Source organism: Salvelinus alpinus, chromosome 22 (assembly GCF_045679555.1).
Source record: "Salvelinus alpinus chromosome 22, SLU_Salpinus.1, whole genome shotgun sequence".
Taxonomy (NCBI): domain Eukaryota; kingdom Metazoa; phylum Chordata; class Actinopteri; order Salmoniformes; family Salmonidae; genus Salvelinus; species Salvelinus alpinus.
Window position 1 is genome coordinate 49,894,703 of NC_092107.1, and position 27,500 is coordinate 49,922,202.

At 49.3% G+C, this 27,500-nt stretch overlaps 1 protein-coding gene across 4 annotated transcripts in view; it reads right to left on the reverse strand.

Moving 5' to 3' along the window:
• The window catches only part of ryr1b (ryanodine receptor 1b (skeletal)), a 275,237-nt gene that overhangs the window by 223,457 nt on the left and 24,280 nt on the right, over positions 1–27,500 (reverse strand). For 3 of the 4 annotated variants that reach the window (XM_071360277.1, XM_071360276.1, XM_071360275.1), the window contains exons 2-3: positions 23,988–24,107; positions 23,653–23,754 (exon numbers count right to left, since the gene is read on the reverse strand). In XM_071360277.1, coding sequence (XP_071216378.1) covers positions 23,653–23,754; positions 23,988–24,107 — 222 coding nt within the window. Of the gene's footprint in view, positions 1–18,716; positions 18,738–23,652; positions 23,755–23,987; positions 24,108–27,500 lie in introns of all 4 variants that reach the window. The other variant, XM_071360273.1, reaches the window with a different exon arrangement.

Sequence of the window (27,500 nt, forward strand, 5' to 3'; positions counted from 1 at the left end):
ACCCAGAGAGAGATACAGTGACACCCAGAGAGAGATACAGTGACACCCAGAGAGAGTTACAGTGACACCCAGAGAGATACAGTGACACCCAGAGAGAGATACAGTGACACCCAGAGAGAGATACAGTGACACCCAGAGAGAGATACAGTGACACCCAGAGAGAGATACAGTGACACCCAGAGAGAGTTACAGTGACACCCAGAGAGATACAGTGACACCCAGAGAGAGATACAGTGACACCCAGAGAGAGATACAGTGACACCCAGAGAGAGTTACAATATCACCCAGAGAGAGATACAGTGACACTCAGAGAGATACAGTGACACTCAGTGAGAGTTACAGTGACACCCAGAGAGAGATACAGTGACACTCAGAGAGATACAGTGACACCCAGAGAGAGATACAGTGACACCCAGAGAGAGTTACAGTGACACCCAGAGAGAGTTACAGTGACACCCAGAGAGAGATACAGTGACACCCAGAGAGAGTTACAGTGACACCCAGAGAGAGATACAGTGACACCCAGAGAGAGGTACAGTGACACCCAGAGAGAGATACAGTGACACCCAGAGAGAGGTACAGTGACACCCAGAGAGAGATACAGTGACACCCAGAGAGAGGTACAGTGACACCCAGAGAGAGTTACAGTGACACCCAGAGAGAGGTACAGTGACACCCAGAGAGAGATACAGTGACACCCAGAGAGAGGTACAGTGACACCCAGAGAGAGATACAGTGACACCCAGAGAGAGATACAGTGACACCCAGAGAGAGTTACAGTGACACCCAGAGAGAGATACAGTGACACCCAGAGAGAGGTACAGTGACACCCAGAGAGAGTTACAGTGACACCCAGAGAGAGATACAGTGACACCCAGAGAGAGGTACAGTGACACCCAGAGAGAGATACAGTGACACCCAGAGAGAGGTACAGTGACACCCAGAGAGAGTTACAGTGACACCCAGAGAGAGTTACAGTGACACCCAGAGAGAGATACAGTGACACCCAGAGAGAGGTACAGTGACACCCAGAGAGATACAGTGACACCCAGAGAAAGATACAGTGACACCCAGAGAGAGTTACAGTGACACCCAGAGAGAGATACAGTGACATCCAGAGAGAGATACAGTGACACCCAGAGAGAGGTACAGTGACACCCAGAGAGAGTTACAGTGACACCCAGAGAGAGATACAGTGACATCCAGAGAGAGTTACAGTGACACCCAGAGAGAGATACAGTGACACCCAGAGAGAGGTACAGTGACACCCAGAGAGAGTTACAGTGACACCCAGAGAGAGATACAGTGACACCCAGAGAGAGGTACAGTGACACCCAGAGAGAGATACAGTGACACCCAGAGAGAGTTACAGTGACACTCAGAGAGAGTTACAGTGACACCCAGAGAGAGATACAGTGACACCCAGAGAGAGTTACAGTGACACTCAGAGAGAGTTACAGTGACACCCAGAGAGATACAGTGACACCCAGAGAGAGATACAGTGACACCCAGAGAGAGTTACAGTGACACCCAGAGAGATACAGTGACACCCAGAGAGAGAGATACAGTGACACCCAGAGAGAGTTACAGTGACACCCAGAGAGAGATACAGTGACACCCAGAGAGAGATACAGTGACATCCAGAGAGAGATACAGTGACACCCAGAGAGAGTTACAGTGACACCCAGAGAGAGTTACAGTGACACCCAGAGAGAGTTACAGTGACACCCAGAGAGAGAGATACAGTGACACTCAGAGAGAGATACAGTGACATCCAGAGAGAGATACAGTGACACCCAGAGAGAGATACAGTGACACCCAGAGAGAGTTACAGTGACACCCAGAGAGAGTTACAGTGACACCCAGAGAGAGAGATACAGTGACACTCAGAGAGAGATACAGTGACATCCAGAGAGAGATACAGTGACACCCAGAGAGAGATACAGTGACATCCAGAGAGAGGTACAGTGACACCCAGAGAGAGGTACAGTGACACCCAGAGAGAGGTACAGTGACATCCAGAGAGAGGTACAGTGACACCCAGAGAGAGGTACAGTGACACTCAGAGAGAGATACAGTGACACCCAGAGAGAGAGATACAGTGACACTCAGAGAGAGATACAGTGACACCCAGAGAGAGAGGTACAGTGACACCCAGAGAGAGGTACAGTGACACCCAGAGAGAGGTACAGTGACATCCAGAGAGAGGTACAGTGACACCCAGAGAGAGGTACAGTGACACTCAGAGAGAGATACAGTGACACCCAGAGAGAGAGATACAGTGACACCCAGAGACTGAGTAAATAAATAAAAGTGTTACAACCAATCACATCCCATCACATGATCTGCCACATAACAGCACAACAAATACAGAGAATATTAAACCTACCTTTTCTCAACATCCAGCAAGGTTTCAAACAAGAAAACAGAATTAGTGTTGTAGTCATAATAACCATCATCACCACCATCAGTAGTCTATTGATTAGCTAGGTCTAGTGAGAGGAAATCAATTCAGTAGTCTATTGATTAGCTAGGTCTAGTGAGAGGAAATCAATTCAGTAGTCTATCGATTAGCTAGGTCTAGTGAGAGGAAATCACTTCAGTAGTCTATTGATTAGCTAGGTCTAGTGAGAGGAAATCAATTCAGTAGTCTATCGATTAGCTAGGTCTAGTGAGAGGAAATCACTTCAGTAGTCTATTGATTAGCTAGGTCTAGTGAGAGGAAATCAATTCAGTAGTCTATCGATTAGCTAGGTCTAGTGAGAGGAAATCACTTCAGTAGTCTATTGATTAGCTAGGTCTAGTGAGAGGAAATCAATTCAGTAGTCTGATCCCAGATCTGTTTGTGCTGCCTTGCCAATTCATAGGAGTCAGTTGGCAAAACAACACAGCCTTTAGTCCCAGGCTGAAATAGTGTGGGCCTCAGATCCCTGGGTTAAATCAAACTCAATCTAGAATGATCTATGTCAATAAGACCAGTGGAGTGAGTGGGTATGGAGGGACAGGTGTGTTAAGAGACATCTATTAAACCTTGGTTCAAATCAGGCTGGGGGAGGGGGGTGAGGGGGGGGGTATAATATTAGGGGTATTGGCCTAGCCAGAACATTCCTCCTTTAGGGGGTGTCATGTAACCCTTCCTTGCCCCTTGCCCCTGACACAGTCATTCGGGACTCTCCCGGCCAGCTGGGCTGCATGCCATGCTATTCTCATCACCAGCCTGACGCTGGAAATGCCAGGCTTCAGCTACAACTAGCTAACTAACACGGTTATGTCTGGTTAGGTTTAATCTACAACTAACTAACTAACTAACACGGTTATGTCTGGTTAGGTTTCATCTACAACTAGCTAACTAACTAACGCGGTTATGTCTGGTTAGGTTTCATCTGCAACTAACTAACTAACACAGTTATGTCAGGGTTCAGCTACAACTAGCTAACTGACATGTTTCTGTTTGGAAAAGCCAGGCTTTAGCTACAACTGGCTAACTGACATGTTTCTGTTTGGAAAAGCCAGGCTTTAGCTACAACTGGCTAACTGACATGTTTCTGTTTGGAAATGCTTCAGCTACAACTAGCTAACTAACCAATTAACACGGCTCTGTCTGGAAATGCCAGGCTTCAGCTACAACTAGCTAACTAACACGGTTCTAGCTAACTCTAAAGGACACTTCATTATAGGGGTCTCTAAAGGACACTTCATTATAGGGGTCTCTAAAGGACACTTCATTACAGGGGTCTCTAAAGAACACTTCATTACAGGGGTCTCTAAAGGACACTGTATTACAGGGGTCTCTAAAGGACACTTCATTACAGGGGTCTCTAAAGGACACTTCATTACAGGGGTCTCTAAAGGACACTTCATTACAGGGGTCTCTGAAGGAAACTTCATTATAGGGGTCTCTAAAGAACAACTCATTACAGGGGTCTCTAAAGGACACTTCATTACAGGGGTCTCTAAAGGACACCTCATTACAGGGGTCTCTAAAGGACACCTCATTACAGAGGTCTCTAAAGGACACTTCATTACAGGGGTCTCTAAAGGACACTTCATTATAGGGGTCTCTAAAGGACACCTCATTACAGGGGTCTCTAAAGGACACTTCATTACAGGGGTCTCTAAAGGACACTTCAGTACAGGGGTCTCTAAATGACAATTCATTACATGCATCTGTCACGCCCTGGCCTTAGTTATCTTTGTTTTCTTTATTATTTTAGCTAGGTCAGGGTGTGACATGGGGGATGTATGTGTTTTGGATTGTCTAGGGGTTTTGTATGTTTATGGGGCAGTGTCTGATCTAGGTGTATGTATGTCTATGGTTGCCTAGATTGGTTCTCAATTAGAGACAGCTGTCTATCGTTGTCTCTGTTTGGGAACCATATTTAGGCAGGCATATTCATTGGGTAGTTTGTGGGTTATTGTCTATGTATATGTGTAGTGTTTAGTGTCAGCACTATTTTGGATTATAGCGTCACGTTCGTTCGTTTGTTGTTCTTTAGTTTGTAAAGTGTTCTTCGTTTCGTGTCATTAAACGAGGAAAATGTATTCACTTCACGCTGCGCCTTGGTCCTCCTCTCTTCCACCATATACCGATCGTGACAGAATAACCCATCAACCAAGGACCAAGCAGCGTGGTAACGGGCAGGAGCAGGAGAGGCAGCGATGTCAGGATTTCTGGACATGGGAAGATCTGGACTATACAACTTGGGAAGAGATAGACAGGTGGGCGGTCGACCCAGGGAGAGTGCCGGAGCCCGCCTGGGATTCGCTGGAGCAGTGCGAGGAGGGTTACAGGAGAATGGAGTTGGCGAAACGCACACGGCAGCGCAACAGGCATGAGAGGCAGCCCCAAAAATGTATTGGGGGGGGGGGGGGGCTCTCGGGGAGTGTGGTGAAGTCAGGTAGGAGACCTGCGCCAACTCCCCGTGCCTACCGTGGAGAGCGAGATTACGGGCAGACACCGTGTTATGCGAAAGAGCGCACGGTGTCTCCTGTACGTGTGCATAGCCCGGTGCGGTACATCCCAGCTCCTCGTATCGGCCGGGCTAGAGTGGGCATAGAGCCAGGTGCCATGAAGCCGGCTCAATGCATTTGGTCTCCAGTGCGTCTCCTCGGGCCAGTGTACATGGCACCAGCCTTATGCATGGTATCCCCCGTTCGCCAGCACAGCCCAGTGCGGGTTATTCCACCTCACCGCACTGGTCGGGCTAAGGGGAGTATTCAACCAGGTAAGGTTGGGTAGGCTCGGTGCTCAAGAGCTCCAGTACGCCTTCACGGTCCGGTATATCCGGTGCCACCTCCTCAAACCAGCCCAGTGCCACCAGTGCCAACACCACGCACCAGGCTTCCTGTGCGTCTCCAGAACCCTGTTCCTCCTCCACGCACTCGCCCTGTGGTGCGTGTCTCCAGCCCGGTACCACCAGTTCCGGCACCACGCACCAAGCCTCCTGTGCGTCTCCCGAGCCCTGTACGCCCTGTTGCTGCTCCCCGCACTAGCCTTGAGGTGCGTGGCCTTAGCCCGGTACCACCAGTTCCGGCACCACGTTTCAGGCCTACTGTGCGCTTCAGCAGGCCAGAGTCTGCCGTCTGCCCAGCGCCGCCTGCGCTGCCCATCTGCCCAGCGCTGTCTGAGCCGCCCGTCTGGCCTGAGCTGTCAAAGCCGCCTGTCTGTCCTGAGTCGCTAGAGCCGTACGTCAGTCAGGAGCCGCTAGAGCCGTCCGTCAGTCAGGAGCTGCCAGAGCCGCCTGCCAGTCAGGAGCTGCCAGAGCCGCCCGCCAGCCAGGAGCTGCCAGAGCCGCCCGCCAGTCAGGAGCAGTCCGGAGCCGCCCCTCAGTCCGGAGCCGCCGCTCAGTCCGGAGCTGCCCCTCAGTCCGGAGCCGCCCCTCAGTCCGGAGCCGCCCCTCAGTCTGGAGCCGCCCCTCAGTCCGGAGCCGCCCCTCAGTCCGGAGCCGCCCCTCAGTCCGGAGCTGCCCCTCTGTCCAGTGGCGCCCTCTAGCATGGTCTTCAGTCCGGGACTCGCTGTAAGGGTCCTCGCTCCAGAGTCGCCACCAAAGCGGGTATTGACTATGGTGGAGTGTGGTCCACGTCCCGCACCAGAGCCGCCGCCGTAAGAAGGCCCACCCGGACCCTCCCCTTCTGTGTCAGGTTTTGCGGCCGGAGTCCGCACCTTTGGGGGGGGGGGGGGGGGTACTGTCACGCCCTGGCCTTAGTTATCTTTGTTTTCTTTATTATTTTAGTTAGGTCAGGGTGTGACATGGGGGATGTATGTGTTTTGGATTGTCTAGGGTTTTTGTATGTTTATTGGGCAGTGTCTGATCTAGGTGTATGTATGTCTATGGTTGCCTAGATTGGTTCTCAATTAGAGACAGCTGTCTATCGTTGTCTCTGTTTGGGAACCATATTTAGGCAGCCATATTCATTGGGTAGTTTGTGGGTAGTCCGGACTGAGGGGCGGCTCCAGACTGAGGGGCAGCTCCGGACTGAGGGGCGGCTCTAAAGGACACTTCATTATAGGGGTCTCTAAAGGACACTTCATTACACGGGTCTCTAAAGGACACTTCATTACAGGGGTCTCTAAAGGACACTTCATTACAGGGGTCTCTAAAGGACACTTCATTATAGGGGTCTCTAAAGGACACCTCATTACAGGGTCTCTAAAGGACACCTCATTACAGGGGTCTCTAAAGGACACTTCATTACAGGGGTCTCTAAAGGACACTTCTTTACAGGGGTCTCTAAATGACACTTCTTTACAGGGGTCTCTAAAGAACACTTCTTTACAGGGGTCTCTAAAGAACACCTCATTACAGGGGTCTCTAAAGGGTCTCTAAAGAACACCTCATTAGAGGGGTCTCTAAAGGGTCTCTAAAGGACACTTCATTACACACGTCTTTAAAGTACACTTCAGTACAGGGGTCTCTAAAGGGTCTCTAAAGGACACCTCATTACAGGGGTCTCTAAAGGACACCTCATCACAGGGGTCTCTAAAGGGTCTCTAAAGGACACTTCATTACACACGTCTTTAAAGGACACTTCATTACAGGGGTCTCTAAAGGACACCTCATTACAGGGGTTTTTAAAGAACACCTCATTACAGGGGTCTCTAAAGAACACCTCATTACAGGGGTCTCTAAAGAACACCTCATTACAGGGGTCTCTAAAGGACACTTCATTACAGGGGTCTCTAAAGGACACTTCATTACGGGGGTCTCTAAAGAACACCTCATTACAGGGGTCTCTAAAGAACACCTCATTAGAGGGGTCTCTAAAGGGTCTCTAAAGGACACTTCATTACACACGTCTTTAAAGTACACTTCATTACAGGGGTCTCTAAAGGGTCTCTAAAGGACACTTCATTACGGGGGTCTCTAAAGAACACCTCATTACAGGGGTCTCTAAAGAACACCTCATTAGAGGGGTCTCTAAAGGGTCTCTAAGGGAACACTTCATTACACGCATCTCTAAAGGACACTTCATTACACACGTCTTTAAAGTACACTTCATTACGCACGTCTTTAAAGGACACTGCATTACAGTGGTCTCTAAAAGACACTTCATTACGCACGTCTTTAAAGGACACTTCATTACAGTGGTCTCTAAAAGACACTTCATTACAGGGGTCTCTAAAGGACACTTCATTACAGGGGTTCTAAAGGACACTTCATTACAGGAGTCTCTAAAGAACACTTCATTACAGGGGTCTCTAAAGGACACTTCATTACAGGGGTCTCGAAAGGACATTTCATTATAGGGGTCTCTAAAGGACACTTCATTACACGGGTCTCTAAAGAACACTTCATTACAGGGGTCTCTAAAGGAAACTTCATTATAGGGGTCTCTAAAGGACATTTCATTACAGGGGTCTCGAAAGGACACTTCATTATAGGGGTCTCTAAAGGACACTTCATTACAGGGGTCTCTAAAGGACATTTCATTATAGGGGTCTCGAAAGGACACTTCAATATAGGGGTCTCTAAAGGACACTTCATTACAGGGGACTCTAAAGGACACTTCATTACAGGGGTCTCTAAAGAACACCTCATTACAGGGGTCTCTAAAGGACACTTCATTACAGGGGTCTCTAAAGGACACTTCATTACAGGGGTCTCTAAAGGACACTTCATTACAGGGGTCTCTAAAGGACACTTCATTACAGGAGTGTCTAAAGGACACTTCATTATAGGGGTCTCTAAAGGACACTTCATTATAGGGGTCTCTAAAGGACACTTCATTACACGGGTCTCTAAAGGACACTTCATTACAGGGGTCTCTAAAGGACACTTCATTACAGGGGTCTCTAAAGGACACTTCATTATAGGGGTCTCTAAAGGACACCTCATTACAGGGTCTCTAAAGGACACCTCATTACAGGGGTCTCTAAAGGACACTTCATTACATGGGTCTCTAAAGGACACTTCTTTACAGGGGTCTCTAAATGACACTTCTTTACAGGGGTCTCTAAAGAACACTTCTTTACAGGGGTCTCTAAAGAACACCTCATTACAGGGGTCTCTAAAGGGTCTCTAAAGAACACCTCATTAGAGGGGTCTCTAAAGGGTCTCTAAAGGACACTTCATTACAAACGTCTTTAAAGTACACTTCATTACAGGGGTCTCTAAAGGACACCTCATTACAGGGGTCTCTAAAGGACACCTCATCACAGGGGTCTCTAAAGGGTCTCTAAAGGACACTTCATTACACACGTCTTTAAAGGACACCTCATTACAGGGTCTCTAAAGGACACCTCATTACAGGGGTCTCTAAAGGACACTTCATTACATGGGTCTCTAAAGGACACTTCTTTACAGGGGTCTCTAAATGACACTTCTTTATAGGGGTCTCTAAAGAACACTTCTTTACAGGGGTCTCTAAAGAACACCTCATTACAGGGGTCTCTAAAGGGTCTCTAAAGAACACCTCATTAGAGGGGTCTCTAAAGGGTCTCTAAAGGACACTTCATTACAAACGTCTTTAAAGTACACTTCATTACAGGGGTCTCTAAAGGGTCTCTAAAGGACACCTCATTACAGGGGTCTCTAAAGGACACCTCATCACAGGGGTCTCTAAAGGGTCTCTAAAGGACACTTCATTACACACGTCTTTAAAGGACACTTCATTACAGGGGTCTCTAAAGGACACTTCATTACATGGGTCTCTAAAGAACACCTCATTAGAGGCGTCTCTAAAGAACACCTCATTACAGGGGTCTCTAAAGAACACCTCATTACAGGGGTCTCTAAAGGGTCTCTAAAGGACACTTCATTACACACGACTTTAAAGTACACTTCATTACAGTGGTCTCTAAGGGAACACTTCATTACAGTGGTCTCTAAAAGACACTTCATTACAGGGGTTCTAAAGGACACTTCATTATAGGGGTCTCGAAAGGACATTTCATTATAGGGGTCTCTAAAGGACACTTCATTACACGGGTCTCTAAAGAACACTTCATTACAGGGGTCTCTAAAGGACACTTCATTATAGGGGTCTCTAAAGGACATTTCATTATAGGGGTCTCGAAAGGACACTTCATTATAGGGGTATCTAAAGGACACTTCATTACAGGGGTCTCTAAAGGACATTTCATTATAGGGGTCTCTAAAGGACACTTCATTACAGGGGTCTCTAAAGGACATTTCATTACACGGGTCTCTAAAGGACACCTCATTACAGGGGTCTCTAAAGGACACTTCATTACAGGGGTCTCTAAAGGACACTTCATTATAGGGGTCTCTAAAGGACACCTCATTACAGGGTCTCTAAAGGACACCTCATTACAGGGGTCTCTAAAGGACACTTCATTACAGGGGTCTCTAAAGGACACTTCTTTACAGGGGTCTCTAAATGACACTTCTTTACAGGGGTCTCTAAAGAACACTTCTTTACAGGGGTCTCTAAAGAACACCTCATTACAGGGGTCTCTAAAGGGTCTCTAAAGAACACCTCATTAGAGGGGTCTCTAAAGGGTCTCTAAAGGACACTTCATTACACACGTCTTTAAAGTACACTTCATTACAGGGGTCTCTAAAGGGTCTCTAAAGGACACCTCATTACAGGGGTCTCTAAAGGACACCTCATCACAGGGGTCTCTAAAGGGTCTCTAAAGGACACTTCATTACACACGTCTTTAAAGGACACTTCATTACAGGGGTCTCTAAAGGACACCTCATTACAGGGGTTTTTAAAGAACACCTCATTACAGGGGTCTCTAAAGAACACCTCATTACAGGGGTCTCTAAAGAACACCTCATTACAGGGGTCTCTAAAGGACACTTCATTACAGGGGTCTCTAAAGGACACTTCATTACGGGGGTCTCTAAAGAACACCTCATTACAGGGGTCTCTAAAGAACACCTCATTAGAGGGGTCTCTAAAGGGTCTCTAAAGGACACTTCATTACACACGTCTTTAAAGTACACTTCATTACAGGGGTCTCTAAAGGGTCTCTAAAGGACACTTCATTACGGGGGTCTCTAAAGAACACCTCATTACAGGGGTCTCTAAAGAACACCTCATTAGAGGGGTCTCTAAAGGGTCTCTAAGGGAACACTTCATTACACGCATCTCTAAAGGACACTTCATTACACACGTCTTTAAAGTACACTTCATTACGCACGTCTTTAAAGGACACTGCATTACAGTGGTCTCTAAAAGACACTTCATTACGCACGTCTTTAAAGGACACTTCATTACAGTGGTCTCTAAAAGACACTTCATTACAGGGGTCTCTAAAGGACACTTCATTACAGGGGTTCTAAAGGACACTTCATTACAGGAGTCTCTAAAGAACACTTCATTACAGGGGTCTCTAAAGGACACTTCATTACAGGGGTCTCGAAAGGACATTTCATTATAGGGGTCTCTAAAGGACACTTCATTACACGGGTCTCTAAAGAACACTTCATTACAGGGGTCTCTAAAGGAAACTTCATTATAGGGGTCTCTAAAGGACATTTCATTACAGGGGTCTCGAAAGGACACTTCATTATAGGGGTCTCTAAAGGACACTTCATTACAGGGGTCTCTAAAGGACATTTCATTATAGGGGTCTCGAAAGGACACTTCAATATAGGGGTCTCTAAAGGACACTTCATTACAGGGGACTCTAAAGGACACTTCATTACAGGGGTCTCTAAAGAACACCTCATTACAGGGGTCTCTAAAGGACACTTCATTACAGGGGTCTCTAAAGGACACTTCATTACAGGGGTCTCTAAAGGACACTTCATTACAGGGGTCTCTAAAGGACACTTCATTACAGGAGTGTCTAAAGGACACTTCATTATAGGGGTCTCTAAAGGACACTTCATTATAGGGGTCTCTAAAGGACACTTCATTACACGGGTCTCTAAAGGACACTTCATTACAGGGGTCTCTAAAGGACACTTCATTACAGGGGTCTCTAAAGGACACTTCATTATAGGGGTCTCTAAAGGACACCTCATTACAGGGTCTCTAAAGGACACCTCATTACAGGGGTCTCTAAAGGACACTTCATTACATGGGTCTCTAAAGGACACTTCTTTACAGGGGTCTCTAAATGACACTTCTTTACAGGGGTCTCTAAAGAACACTTCTTTACAGGGGTCTCTAAAGAACACCTCATTACAGGGGTCTCTAAAGGGTCTCTAAAGAACACCTCATTAGAGGGGTCTCTAAAGGGTCTCTAAAGGACACTTCATTACAAACGTCTTTAAAGTACACTTCATTACAGGGGTCTCTAAAGGACACCTCATTACAGGGGTCTCTAAAGGACACCTCATCACAGGGGTCTCTAAAGGGTCTCTAAAGGACACTTCATTACACACGTCTTTAAAGGACACCTCATTACAGGGTCTCTAAAGGACACCTCATTACAGGGGTCTCTAAAGGACACTTCATTACATGGGTCTCTAAAGGACACTTCTTTACAGGGGTCTCTAAATGACACTTCTTTATAGGGGTCTCTAAAGAACACTTCTTTACAGGGGTCTCTAAAGAACACCTCATTACAGGGGTCTCTAAAGGGTCTCTAAAGAACACCTCATTAGAGGGGTCTCTAAAGGGTCTCTAAAGGACACTTCATTACAAACGTCTTTAAAGTACACTTCATTACAGGGGTCTCTAAAGGGTCTCTAAAGGACACCTCATTACAGGGGTCTCTAAAGGACACCTCATCACAGGGGTCTCTAAAGGGTCTCTAAAGGACACTTCATTACACACGTCTTTAAAGGACACTTCATTACAGGGGTCTCTAAAGGACACTTCATTACATGGGTCTCTAAAGAACACCTCATTAGAGGCGTCTCTAAAGAACACCTCATTACAGGGGTCTCTAAAGAACACCTCATTACAGGGGTCTCTAAAGGGTCTCTAAAGGACACTTCATTACACACGACTTTAAAGTACACTTCATTACAGTGGTCTCTAAGGGAACACTTCATTACAGTGGTCTCTAAAAGACACTTCATTACAGGGGTTCTAAAGGACACTTCATTATAGGGGTCTCGAAAGGACATTTCATTATAGGGGTCTCTAAAGGACACTTCATTACACGGGTCTCTAAAGAACACTTCATTACAGGGGTCTCTAAAGGACACTTCATTATAGGGGTCTCTAAAGGACATTTCATTATAGGGGTCTCGAAAGGACACTTCATTATAGGGGTATCTAAAGGACACTTCATTACAGGGGTCTCTAAAGGACATTTCATTATAGGGGTCTCGAAAGGACACTTCAATATAGGGGTCTCTAAAGGACACTTCATTACAGGGGACTCTAAAGGACACTTCATTACAGGGGTCTCTAAAGAACACCTCATTACAGGGGTCTCTAAAGGACACTTCATTACAGGGGTCTCTAAAGGACACTTCCTTACAGGGGTCTCTAAAGGACACTTCATTACAGGGGTCTCTAAAGGACACTTCATTACAGGAGTGTCTAAAGGACACTTCATTATAGGGGTCTCTAAAGGACACTTCATTACACGGGTCTCTAAAGGACACTTCATTACAGGGGTCTCTAAAGGACACTTCATTACAGGGGTCTCTAAAGGACACTTCATTATAGGGGTCTCTAAAGGACACCTCATTACAGGGGTCTCTAAAGGACACCTCATTACAGGGGTCTCTAAAGGACACTTCATTACAGGGGTCTCTAAAGGACACTTCTTTACAGGGGTCTCTAAATGACACTTCTTTACAGGGGTCTCTAAAGAACACTTCTTTACAGGGGTCTCTAAAGAACACCTCATTTCAGGGGTCTCTAAAGGGTCTCTAAAGGACACCTCATTATAGGGGTCTCTAAAGGACACTTCTTTACAGGGGTCTCTAAAGAACACCTCATTACAGGGGTCTCTAAAGAACACCTCATTACAGGGGTCTCTAAAGGGTCTCTAAAGGACACTTCATTACAGGGGTATCTAAAGGACACTTCATTACAGGGGTCTCTAAAGAACACCTCATTACAGGGGTATCTAAAGAACACCTCATTACAGGGGTCTCTAAAGGACACTTCAGTACAGGGGTCTCTAAAGGACACTTCATTACAGGGGTCTCTAAAGGACACTTCATTACAGGGGTCTCTAAAGGACACTTCATTATAGGGGTCTCTAAAGAACACCTCATTATAGGGGTCTCTAAAGAACACCTCATTATAGGGGTCTCTAAAGGACACTTCATTACAGGGGTCTCTAAAGTACACTTCATTATAGGAGTCTCTAATGTGTGTGTCCAGGACTCTCTCTATGATAGGAGTGGAAGGAAGTGATAATAGTTCTTCATGAAATGGAGCAGAGGGGCTTTCATAATCAAGCCTTATGGCCAGGGGGCTTTCCTCACCATGCCTTATTGCCAGGGGCTTTCATAATCAAGCCTTATGGCCAGGAGGCTTTCCTCACCATGCCTTATTGCCAGGGGTCTTTCATAATCAAGCCTTATGGCCAGGAGGCTTTCCTCACCATGCCTTATGGCCAGGGGGCTTTCATAATCAAGCCTTATGGCCAGGGGGCTTTCCTCAACATCCCCTACAGCAAGGGGGCTTTCCTCACCATGTCTTATGGCCAGGCGGCTTTCCTGGCCAGGGGGCTTTCCACAGGAGATTTCAGTCATGATATATCTAGACAGGGGGAGACAGGTGTACTGACAACACTGTTTTAGAGGGATAAGGGATGAGTTGTTAGGGGAGGGGCTGACAACACTGTTTTAGAGGGGTAAAGGACGGGTTGGGAAGGGAAGGGCTGACAACACTGTTTTAGAGGGGTAAGGGACGGGTTGGGAAGGGCTGACAACACTGTTTTAGAGGGGTAAGGGACGGGTTGGGGGGGGCTGACAACATTGTTTTAGAGGGGTAAGGAACGGGTTGGGGGGGGGCTGACAACAGTGTTTTAGAGGGGTAAGGGACGGGTTGGGAGGGGCTGACAACACTGTTTTAGAGGGGTAAGGGACGAGTTGGGGGGGGGCTGACAACATTGTTTTAGAGGGGTAAGGGACGGGTTGGGAGGGGCTGACTACACTGTTTTAGAGGGGTAAGGGACGGGTTGGGGGGGGCTGACAACACTGTTTTAGAGGGGTAAGGGACGGGTTGGGGGGGGGCTGACAACACTGTTTTAGAGGGGTAAGGGACGGGTTGGGAGGGGCTGACAACACTGTTTTAGAGGGGTAAGGGACGGGTTGGGAGGGGCTGACAACACTGTTTTAGAGGGGTAAGGGACGGGTTGGGGGGGGGCTGACAACACTGTTTTAGAGGGGTAAGGGACGGGTTGGGGGGGCTGACAACACTGTTTTAGAGGGGTAAGGGACGGGTTGGGGGGGGGCTGACAACACTGTTATAGAGGGGTAAGGGACGGGTTGGGGGGGCTGACAACACTGTTTTAGAGGGGTACGGGACCGGGTGGGGGGGGGGGGCTGACAACACTGTTTTAGAGGGATAAGGGACGGGTTGGGGGGGCTGACAACACTGTTTTAGAGGGGCAAGGGACGGCTTGGGGGGGGCTGACAACACTGTTTTAGAGGGGTAAGGGACGGGTTGGGGGGGAGGGGCTGACAACACTGTTTTAGAGGGGTAAGGGACGGGTTGGGGGGGGCTGACAACACTGTTTTAGAGGGGTAAGGGACGGGTTGGGGGGGCTGACATCACTGTTTTAGAGGGGTAAGGGACGGGTTGGGGGGGGGCTGACAACACTGTTATAGAGGGGTAAGGGACGGGTTGGGAGGGGCTGACAACACTGTTTTAGAGGGGTAAGGGACGGGTTGGGGGGGGGGCTGACAACACTGTTTTAGAGGGGTAAGGGACGGGTTGGGAGGGGCTGACAACACTGTTTTAGAGGGGGAAGGGACGAGTTGGGGGGGGGCTGACAACACTGTTTTAGAGGGGTAAGGGACGGGTTGGGAGGGGCTGACTACACTGTTTTAGAGGGGTAAGGGACGGGTGGGGGGGGCTGACAACACTGTTTTAGAGGGGTAAGGGACGGGTTGGGAGGGGCTGACAACACTGTTTTAGAGGGGTAAGGGACGGGTTGGGAGGGGCTGACAACACTGTTTTAGAGGGGTAAGGGACGGGTTGGGGGTGGGCTGACAACACTGTTTTAGAGGGGTAAGGGACGGGTTGGGAGGGGCTGACAACACTGTTTTAGAGGGGTAAGGGACGGGTTGGGGGGGGCTGACAACACTGTTTTAGAGAGGTAAGGGACGGGTTGGGAGGGGCTGACAACACTGTTTTAGAGGGGTAAGGGACGGGTTGGGGGGGGGGCTGACAACACTGTTTTAGAGGGGTAAGGGACGGGTTGGGGGGGCTGACTACACTGTTTTAGAGGGGTAAGGGACGGGTTGGGGGGGAGGGGCTGACAACACTGTTTTAGAGGGGTAAGGGACGGGTTGGGGGGGCTGACAACACTGTTTTAGAGGGGTAAGGGACGGGTTGGGGGGCTGACAACACTGTTTTAGAGGGGTAAGGGACGGGTTGGGGGGGCTGACTACACTGTTTTAGAGGGGTACGGGACGGGTTGGGGGGGAGGGGCTGACAACACTGTTTTAGAGGGGTAAGGGACGGGTTGGGGGGGCTGACAACACTGTTTTAGAGGGGTAAGGGACGGGTTGGGGGGGAGGGGCTGACAACACTGTTTTAGAGGGGTAAGGGACGGGTTGGGGGGGCTGACAACACTGTTTTGGAGGGGTAAGGGACGGGTTGGGGGGGGGCTGACAACACTGTTTTAGAGGGGTAAGGGACGGGTTGGGGGGGCCGACAACACTGTCTTAGAGGGGTAAAGGACGGGTTGGGGGGGCTGACAACACTGTTTTAGAGGGGTAAGGGACGGGTTGGGGGGGCTGACAACACTGTTTTAGAGGGGTAAGGGACGGGTTGGGGGGGCTGACAACACTGTTTTAGAGGGGTAAGGGACGGGTTTGGGGGGAGGCTGACAACACTGTTTTAGAGGGGTAAGGGACGGGTTTGGGGGGGGGGCTGACAACACTGTTTTAGAGGGGTAAGGGACGGGTTGGGGGGGCTGACAACACAGTTTTAGAGGGGTAAGGGACGGGTTGGGGGGGGCTGACAACACTGTTTTAGAGGGGTAAGGGACGGGTTGGGGGGGCTGACAACACTGTTTTAGAGGGGTAAGGGACGGGTTGGGGGGGCTGACAACACTGTTTTAGAGGGGTAAGGGACGGGTTAGGGGGGGGCTGACAACACTGTTTTAGAGGGGTAAGGGCCGGGTTGGGGGGACAGACAACACTGTTTTAGAGGGGTAAGGGACGGGTTGGGGGGGCTGACAACACTGTTTTAGAGGGGTAAGGGACGGGTTGGGAGGGGCTGACAACACTGTTTTAGAGGGGTAAGGGACGGGTTGGGGGGGCTGACAACACTGTTTTAGAGGGCTAAGGGACGGGTTGGTGGGGGCTGACAACACTGTTTTAGAGGGGTAAGGGACGGGTTGGTGGGGGCTGACAACACTGTTTTAGAGGGGTAAGGGACAGGTTGGGGGGGGCTGACAACACTGTTTTAGAGGGGTAAGGGACGGGTTGGGAGGGGCTGACAACACTGTTTTAGAGGGGTAAGGGACGGGTTGGGGGGGCTGACAACACTGTTTTAGAGGGGTAAGGGACGGGTTGGGGGGGCTGACAACACTGTTTTAGAGGGGTAAGGGACGGGTTGGGGGGGGCTGACAACACTGTTTTAGAGGGGTAAGGGACAGGTTGGTGGGGGCTGACAACACTGTTTTAGAGGGGTAAGGGACGGGTTGGGGGGGGCTGACAACACTGTTTTAGAGGGGTAAGGGACAGGTTGGTGGGGGCTGACAACACTGTTTTAGAGGGGTAAGGGACGGGTTGGGGGGGCCGACAACACTGTCTTAGAGGGGTAAAGGATGGGTTGGGGGGGCTGACAACACTGTTTTAGAGGGGTAAGGGACGGGTTGGGGGGGCTGACAACACTGTTTTAGAGGGGTAAGGGACGGGGTTTGGGGGGGGGGCTGACAACACTGTTTTAGAGGGGTAAGGGACGGGTTGGGGGGGCTGACAACACAGTTTTAGAGGGGTAAGGGACGGGTTGGGGGGGGCTGACAACACTGTTTTAGAGGGGTAAGGGACGGGTTGGGGGGCTGACAACACTGTTTTAGAGGGGTAAGGGACGGGTTGGGGGGGCTGACAACACTGTTTTAGAGGGGTAAGGGACGGGTTAGGGGGGGGCTGACAACACTGTTTTAGAGGGGTAAGGGACGGGTTGGGGGGGGCTGACAACACTGTTTTAGAGGGGTAAGGGACGGGTTGGGAAGGGCTGACAACACTGTTTTAGAGGGGTAAGGGACGGGTTGGGGGGGGGGGCTGACAACACTGTTATAGAGGGGTAAGGGACGGGTTGGGGGGGGCTGACAACACTGTTATAGAGGGGTAAGGGACGGGTTGGGGGGGCTGACAACACTGTTTTAGAGGGGGAAGGGACGGGTTGGGGGGGAAGGGCTGACAACACTGTTTTAGAGGGGTAAGGGACGGGTTGGGGGTGAAGGGCTGACAACACTGTTTTAGAGGGGTAAGGGACGGATTTTGGGGGCTGTCAACACAGTTTTATAGTGGTAAGAGACGGGTTGGGGGGGAAGGGCTGGAGAAAGGACTGGGATGTGAATGGTAACTTTTTACAGCACTATTTCATGAATTCACTAGGACAACCTGTGGGCTGAGAATATTCTCTCAGGAGGTAGGTAGAGAATGTGAGGAGAGGAGAGGAGAGGAGAGGAGAGGAGAGGAGAGGAGAGGAGAGGAGAGGAGAGGAGAGGAGAGGAGAGGGGAGGGGGAGAGGAGAGGAGGGGAGGGGAGGGGAGGGGAGGGGAGGGGAGGGGAGGGGAGAAGGGGAGGAGAGGAGGTGAGGGGAGGAGAGGAGCTAAGGGGAGGAGGTGAGGGGAGGAGAGGAGGGGAGGAGAGGAGTGGAGGGGGGAGAGGAGGGAGGGAGGGAGGGAGGGAGGGAGGGAGGGAGGGAGGGAGGGAGGGAGGGAGGGAGGGGAGAGGAGGAGGGGAGGGGAGGGGAGGGGGGAGGGGGGAGGGGGGGAGAGGAGAGGAGGAAGGGGGGCGAGGAAGGGAGGAGAGGAGAGGAGAGGAGAGGAGAGGAGAGGAGAGGAGAGGAGAGGAGAGGAGAGGAGAGGAGAGGAGAGGAGAGGGGAGGAGGGGAGGGGGGGTGGTTGTGGTTTATGTGTCATGTAACAGGAAATGAGACACGTATGTTCAGAGACCAATGACTGTAGGGCAGAGACGTACCCATTTGTCCAAATCCACTGCCTGTGGTTGGCAGGGAGGGAGGGAGGGAGGGAGGGAGGGGGGAGTAAGAGACAAAACAGAGCAGTAACTACAACAGGTATTTATATTTAAATGGTTCTACCGTGTCCTGGTTCTGCTGTCCTGGTGTGGGTGGGACTTTTGTATGGCATGCTTACTTTACACCCTTACAAAATAAGGTATTTAAAGGGTTCTGGGCTGTTCCCATAGGATAACCCTTTTGAGAACCCTTTTTTGGTTCCAAGTAGGAGTCTTTTGGGTTTCATGTATAACGCTCTGTGGAAAAGGTTCTACATGGAACCCAAAAGGGTTCTACCAAAATGGGTTCTACATGGAACCAAAAAGGGTTCTACATGGAACCAAAACGGGTTCTACATGGAACCAAAAAAGGGTTCCACTTAGAACCAAAAAGGGTTCTACTTTGAACCAAAAAGAGTTACTCAGAACCAAATAGTGCTCTCCTATGGAGACAGCCGAAGAACCCTTCTGAAACCTTGTTTTCTGAGTGTATGATAGTTCAATGTCTATTATTATTATTATTACTATTATTATTATTATTATTATTATTTACAGTATACATGTATAGGTGTTTCTGTGTTGACCGTGGCAGTAGAAAGGAAAGTGACGTCGTGATGTGTGGTTGAGTGAATTATGTGGTAATGATGGAAAATACCAAAGTACATAGCATTATTTATGGTGGAGGCTGTACTGTACTGTGGGTGGAGGCTGTACTGTTCTGTGGGTGGAGGCTGTACTGTTCTGTGGGTGGAGGCTGTTCTGTTCTGTGGGTGGAGGCTGTACTGTTCTGTGGGTGGAGGCTGTACTGTTCTGTGGGTGGAGGCTGTACTGTACTGTGGGTGGAGGCTGTACTGTTCTGTGGGTGGAGGCTGTTCTGTTCTGTGGGTGGAGGCTGTACTGTACTGTGGGTGGAGGCTGTACTGTTCTGTGGGTGGAGGCTGTACTGTACTGTGGGTGGAGGCTGTACTGTTCTGTGGGTGGATGCGGTACTGTTCTGTGGGTAGAGGCTGTACTGTTCTGTGGGTGGAGGCTGTACTGTACTGTGGGTGGAGGCTGTACTCTTCTGTGGGTGGATGCTGTACTGTTCTGTGGGTGGTGGTACTGTACTGTGGGTGGAGGCTGTACTGTACTGTGGGTGGAGGCTGTACTGTACTGTGGGTGGAGGCTGTACTGTTCTGTGGGTGGATGCTGTACTGTTCTGTGGGTAGAGGCTGTACTGTTCTGTGGGTGGTGGTACTGTACGGTGGGTGGTGGTACTGTACTGTGGGTGGTGGTACTGTACTGTGGGTGGAGGTACTGTACTGTACTGTGGGTGGTGGAGGTACTGTACTGTTCTGTGGGTGGATGCTGTACTGTTCTGTGGGTGGAGGCTGTACTGTTCTGTGGGTGGTGGCTGTACTGTTCTGTGGGTGGATGCTGTACTGTTCTGTGGGTGGATGCTGTACTGTTCTGTGGATGGAGGCTGTACTGTACTGTGGGTGGAGGCTGTACTGTTCTGTGGGTGGAGGCTGTACTGTTCTGTGGGTGGATGCTGTACTGTTCTGTGGGTGGAGGCTGTACTGTTCTGTGGGTGGATGCTGTACTGTTCTGTGGGTGGATGCTGTACTGTTCTGTGGGTGGAGGCTGTACTGTTCTGTGGGTGGAGGCTGTACTGTTCTGTGGGTGGTGGAGGCTGTACTGTACTGTGGGTGGAGGCTGTACTGTTCTGTGGGTGGGGGCTGTGCTGTTATGTGGGTGGTGGTGGCTGTACTGTTCTGTGGGTGGTGGAGGCTGTACTGTACTGTGGGTGGAGGCTGTACTGTTCTGTGGGTGGAGGCTGTACTGTTCTGTGGGTGGTGGAGGTACTGTTCAGTGGGTGGTGGAGGCTGTACTGTACTGTGGGTGGTGGCTGTACTGTTCTGTGGGTGGTGGAGGCTGTACTGTACTGTGGGTGGAGGCTGTACTGTTCTGTGGGTGGTGGCTGTACTGTTCTGTGGGTGGTGGAGGCTGTACTGTACTGTGGGTGGAGGCTGTACTGTTCTGTGGGTGGTGGCTCTACTGTTCTGTGGGTGGTGGAGGCTGTACTGTACTGTGGGTGGAGGCTGTACTGTTCTGTGGGTGGAGGCTGTACTGTTCAGTGGGTGGTGGTACTGTTCTGAGGGTGGAGGCTGTACTGTACTGTGGGTGGAGGCTGTACTGTACTGTGGGTGGAGGCTGTACTGTACTGTGGGTGGAGGCTGTACTGTACTGTGGGTGGTGGTGACGTTATGGAGAGGGAAACAGGTTGGTAGACAATAAGGTATTATGTCCCCCAACAATGTAACAAACAACAACCTGAAAACCACAGAGTTTATCAAGTCTCTCAGCATCTAATCTCCAGTGTCCCAGTGTCCCTCCACACCTCTCCCTCCCTCCCTCCCTCCCTCCCTCCCTCCCTCTCCCTCTCCCTCCCTCTCTCTCTCTCTCTCTCTCTCTCTCTCTCTCTCTCTCTCTCTCTCTCTCTCTCTCTCTCTCTCTCTCTCTCTCTCTCTCTCTCTCTCTCTCTCTCTCTCTCTCTCTCTCTCTCTCTCTCTCTCTCTCTCTCTCTCTCTCTCTCTCTCTCTCTCTCTCTCTCTCTCTCTCTCTCTTTCTCTCTCTCTCTTTCTCTATCTGTCTCTCTCTCCCTCTCTCAATTCAATTCAATTCAATTCAAGGGGTTTTATTGGCATGGGAAACATGTGTTAACATTGCCAAAGCAAGTGAGGTAGGTAATATACAAAAGTCAAATAAACAATAAAAATGAACAGTAAACATTACACATACAGAAGTTTCAAAACAATAAAGACATTACAAATGTCATATTATATATATGCAGTGTTGTAACAATGTACAAATGGTTAAAGCACACAAGTTAAAATAAATAAACATAAATATGGGTTGTATTTACAGTGGTGTTTGTTCTTCACTGGTTGCCCTTTTCTTGTGGCAACAGGTCACAAATCTTGCTGCTGTGATGGCACACTGTGGAATTTCACCCAGTAGATATGGGAGTTTATCAAAATTGGATTTGTTTTCGAATTCTTTGTGGATCTGTGTAATCTGAGGGAAATATGTCTCTCTAATATGGTCATACATTGGGCAGGAGGTTAGGAAGTGCAGCTCAGTTTCCACCTCATTTTGTGGGCAGTGTGCACATAGCCTGTCTTCTCTTGAGAGCCATGTCTGCCTACGGCGGCCTTTCTCAATAGCAAGGCTATGCTCACTGAGTCTGTACATAGTCAAAGCTTTCCTTAAGTTTGGGTCAGTCACAGTGGTCAGGTATTCTGCCACTGTGTACTCTCTGTTTAGGGCCAAATAGCATTCTAGTTTGCTCTGTTTTTTTGTTAATTCTTTCCAATGTGTCAAGTAATTATCTTTTTGTTTTCTCATGATTTGGTTGGGTCTAATTGTGCTGTTGTCCTGGGGCTCTGTGGGGTGTGTTTGTGTTTGTGAACAGAGCCCTATGACCAGCTTGCTTAGGGGACTCTTCTCCAGGTTCATCTCTCTGTAGGTGATGGCTTTGTTATGGAAGGTTTGGGAATCGCTTCCTTTTAGGTGGTTGTAGAATTTAACGGCTCTTTTCTGGATTTTGATAATTAGTGGGTATCGGCCTAATTCTGCTCTGCATGCATTATTTGGTGTTCTACGTTGTACACGGAGGATATTTTTGCAGAATTCTGCATGCAGAGTCTCAATTTGGTGTTTGTCCCATTTTGTGAAATCTTGGTTGGTGAGCGGACCCCAGACCTCACAACCATAAAGGGCAATGGGCTCTATGACTGATTCAAGTATTTTTAGCCAGATCCTAATTGGTATGTTGAAATTTATGTTCCTTTTGATGGCATAGAAGGCCCTTCTTGCCTTGTCTCTCAGATCGTTCACAGCTTTGTGGAAGTTACCTGTGGTGCTGATGTTTAGGCCGAGGTATGTATAGTTTTTTGTGTGCTCTAGGGCAACGGTGTCTAGATGGAATTTGTGGTCCTGGTGACTGGACCTTTTTTGGAACACCATTATTTTGGTCTTACTGAGATTTACTGTCAGGGCCCAGGTCTGACAGAATCTGTGCAGAAGATCTAGGTGCTGCTGTAGGCCCTCCTTGGTTGGTGACAGAAGCACCAGATCATCAGCAAACAGTAGACATTTGACTTCGGATTCTAGTAGGGTGAGACCGGGTGCTGCAGACTGTTCTAGTGCCCGCGCCAATTCGTTGATATATATGTTGAAGAGGGTGGGGCTTAAGCTGCATCCCTGTCTCACCCCACGACCCTGTGTGAAGAAATGTGTGTGTTTTTTGCCAATTTTAACCGCACACTTGTTGTTTGTGTACATGGATTTTATAATGTCGTATGTTTTACCCCCAACACCACTTTCCATCAATTTGTATAGCAGACCCTCATGCCAAATTGAGTCGAAGGCTTTTTTGAAATCAACAAAGCATGAGAAGACTTTGCCTTTGTTTTGGTTTGTTTGGTTGTCAATTAGGGTGTGTAGGGTGAATACATGGTCTGTTGTACGGTAATTTGGTAAAAAGCCAATTTGACATTTGCTCAGTACATTGTTTTCATTGAGGAAATGTACGAGTCTGCTGTTAATGATAATGCAGAGTATTTTCCCAAGGTTACTGTTGACGCATATTCCACGGTAGTTATTGGGGTCAAATTTGTCTCCACTTTTGTGGATTGTGGACTCTCTCTCTCTCTCTCTCTCTCTCCCTCTCTCTCTCCCTCCCTCTCTTTCTCTCTCTCTCCCTCTCTCTCTCTCTCTCTCTCTCTCCCTCTCTCTCTCTCTTTCTCTCCTTCTCTCTCTATCTCTTTCCCTCCCTCCCTCCCTCCCTCCCTCCCTCCCTCCCTCCCTCCCTCCCTCCCTCCCTCCCTCCCTCCCTCCCTCTGTATGGGACCCCTACCTCACTCATGTCCACGGTGTTAGCCAGCATCTCCTGCAGGGCCCGTACTGACAGGGACTGTTCCAGGACGAAGGCACAGATAGCCAGATCTGGTGGACAGTTCTGGAAGGGGCAGAGGTCAGAAGTTTGAACAGACACTTTTAACCTAACTTGTTCTAAACATTTTGAAGCTATTCATCTTTTATTTACATACTCTTCTAATGCAATCAGACATTTCAATATCTTTATTCGACTCCTAAATACTGTGATTTTAGATTTTTACATCTCAGTCTCATTGTGTTCTCTCCGTTGCGTGAGGCAAGCGAGATGGTATTTTGAGTCGTGCGTTTTCGTACCTGAGCGTTGGACGTGGTCTCCAGGTAACATAGTCGATTGCCGAAGCCCTCACAGGCCAGACACAGTTTGATCTGCTCCTTCAGGACAGTGGCAGTGCACTGTAGCACCACCTGGTCATCCTGTACACAGAGAGAGACACCGTCAGTACATCATTAGACACCAGCAGACAGACACAGAGCACTAGAGCCCTTTGTAGCAGTAGACTCTGTTACCAGTCACAGAGCCCTTTGTACCAGTAGACTCTGTTACCAGTCATAGAGCCCTTTGTACCAGTAGACTCTGTTACCAGTCATAGAGCCCTTTGTACCAGTAGACTCTGTTACCAGTCATAGAGCCCTTTGTACCAGTAGACTCTGTTACCAGTCATAGAGCCCTTTGTACCAGTAGACTCTGTTACCAGTCATAGAGCCCTTTGTACCAGTAGACTCTGTTACCAGTCATAGAGCCCTTTGTACCAGTAGACTCTGTTACCAGTCATAGAGCCCTTTGTAACCAGTAGACTCTGTTACCAGTCATAGAGCCCTTTGTACCAGTAGACTCTGTTACCAGTCATAGAGCCCTTTGTACCAGTAGACTCTGTTACCAGTCATAGAGCCCTTTGACAGACAGCTGTCAGGAGAGACGAAGACCTTTGTCACCTACTCTACTTGTCACCTGGTCTCCTGGTGTGGTGACAGGCCTGCTAACAGCCCCTCACAATGGGCTGGAGCTAATAAATACCACACACACTCTGCAGCCAGAATCCTAACAGTCAGAATGCTAACAGGCCTTCATTATCTCTCCATCAATCATTCTCTCTCTCTCTATCCTTCATTCTCTTGTTCTGCCCTGTCAACGTTTCTGTGTAGTGACAGGCGATGACCTAGTGTTTTGGACAGGTGATGAATTACAGGAACTTTGATGTCCGGCTAGGAGGAAGGAGGAGGGTCATAGAGAGAGAGAGAGACAGAGAGAGAGAGAGTCATTACTCTACCAGCATTCTGTGCTATAGCTGTAGTATGATATAATAGGCTAATACGTGATGCGTATCTGTGACCTATTCATAATGCCCTCTCCTCTTCCGCTCCTTCTCCCCCTCCGCTCCACCTCTTCCTCCTCCTCCTCCTCCTCCTCCTCCTCCTCCTCCTCCTCCTCCTCTCCTCTTTACCCAGAAGCCTCTCTGCTGATCCTCTGGCTCCACAGCACAACACGCTATCTCCTCTTCCCCTAGTAAGGCTCTCATCTATCTTTCTTTAGCCTAGATACGTCTCCTCTGTCCTGTCCTCTCACCTCCAGCTCTGAAGAAAGTAGAGCAACCAGGACCATAGTACAACATCAACCTTCCTCCTCTCCTCCAGGAGGATAGTACAACATCAACCTTCCTCCTCTCCTCCAGGACAACATCAACCTTCCTCCTCTCCTCCAGGACAACATCAACCTTCCACCTCTCCTCCAGGACAACATCAACCTTCCACCTCTCCACCAGGACAACACAACCTTCCTCCTCTCCTCCAGGACAACATCAACCTTCCACCTCTCCTCCAGGACAACATCAACCTTCCTCCTCTCCTCCAGGACAACATCAACCTTCCTCCTCTCCTCCAGGACAACATCAACCTTCCACCTCTCCTCCAGGACAACATCAACCTTCCTCCTCTCCTCCAGGACAACATCAACCTTCCACCTCTCCTCCAGGACAACATCAACCTTCCTCCTCTCCTCCAGGACAACATCAACCTTCCTCCTCTCCTCCAGGACAACATCAACCTTCCTCCTCTCCTCCAGGACAACATCAACCTTCCTCCTCTCCTCCACCTCACTCACAACCACCTCACTACCACCTCACTACCACCTCACTACCATCTCACTACCACCTCACTACCACCTCACTACCACCTCACCACCACCTCACTACCACCTCACTACCACCTCACTACCACCTCACCACCACCTCACTACCACCTCACCACCACCTCACTACCACCTCACTACCACCTCACCACCACCTCACTACCACCTCACTACCACCTCACTACCACCTCACTACCACCTCACTACCACCTCACTACCACCTCACCACCACCTCACCACCACCTCACTACCACCTCACTACCACCTCAATACCACCTCACTACCACCTCACCACCACCTCACTACCACCTCACTACCACCTCACTACCACCTCACTACCACCTCACTACCACCTCACTACCACCACCTCACTACCACCTCACTACCATCTCACTACCACCTCACTACCACCTCACCACCACCTCACTATCACCACCTCACTACCACCTCACTACCACCTCACTACCACCTCACTACCACCACCTCACTACCACCTCACTACCACCTCACTACCACCTCACTACCACCACCTCACTACCACCTCACTACCATCTCACTACCACCTCACTACCACCTCACCACCAGCTCACTACCACCTCACTATCACCACCTCACTACCACCTCACTACCACCTCACTACCACCTCACTACCACCTCACTACCACCTCACTACCACCACCTCACTACCACCTCACTACCATCTCACTACCACCTCACTACCACCTCACCACCACCTCACTACCACCTCACTATCACCACCTCACTACCACCTCACTATCACCACCTCACTACCACCTCACTACCACCTCACTACCACCACCTCACTACCACCTCACTACCACCTCACTACCACCTCACTACCATCTCACCACCTCACTCACCACCTTCTCACTACCACTCACTACCACCTCACCACCACCTCACCACCACCTCACTACCACAGACACACAACATGGGAGATCTACTTCTGAACCAGTTCGGCCCAGTTCGGCCTCTGTTTTTACACTGTCATCGTCTTTTGTCCCAGACTAAATATTCAGCTAGAATTAGTAGGAGGAACATTCTGTCTCCACTTTAAAAAGGCCTGTTTTGCTTCTCTGTGATCCAGTCTGTCTCTGTTCTAATTGATACGCAATTAGTTATGAGTTAGACCAGCAGACTAGCAGAGGGATAGCATAACTATAGTCCTGGTAGTGAGGTGGTAGTGAGGTGGTAGTGAGATGGTAGTGAGGTGGTAGTGAGGTGGTAGTGAGGTGGTAGTGAGATGGTAGTGAGGTGGTAGTGAGGTGGTAGTGAGTGAGGTGGTAGTGTATGTAAAAGGGTGAGTGATCGTCCCCTGATATGGAGCTGAAAGAAATCTGCTCTGGAGTCTAAAAGCAGAGCCACTCTGCTGCTGCTGTGAGTCAGAGACACTGAGACAGCCCAGCCTGTATGATCAGATGACATAGAGGACAGTACACACACACACTCCGCAGTACTATTCCACCAGCTAGCTGCTCAGCATTTTCACAAGATCATGTACACCCACACACACACTCACACAGACCGACAGGGATAAAAACAGGTTCATGAACGACACAGTGCTTACACACTTATATACAGGAGAAATGGTGGAGGGGTGGGAGTACAATCTCTCTCTCCCACTAACTAAAATAACTCCTTGATTCAAAACAGGGTTTTTC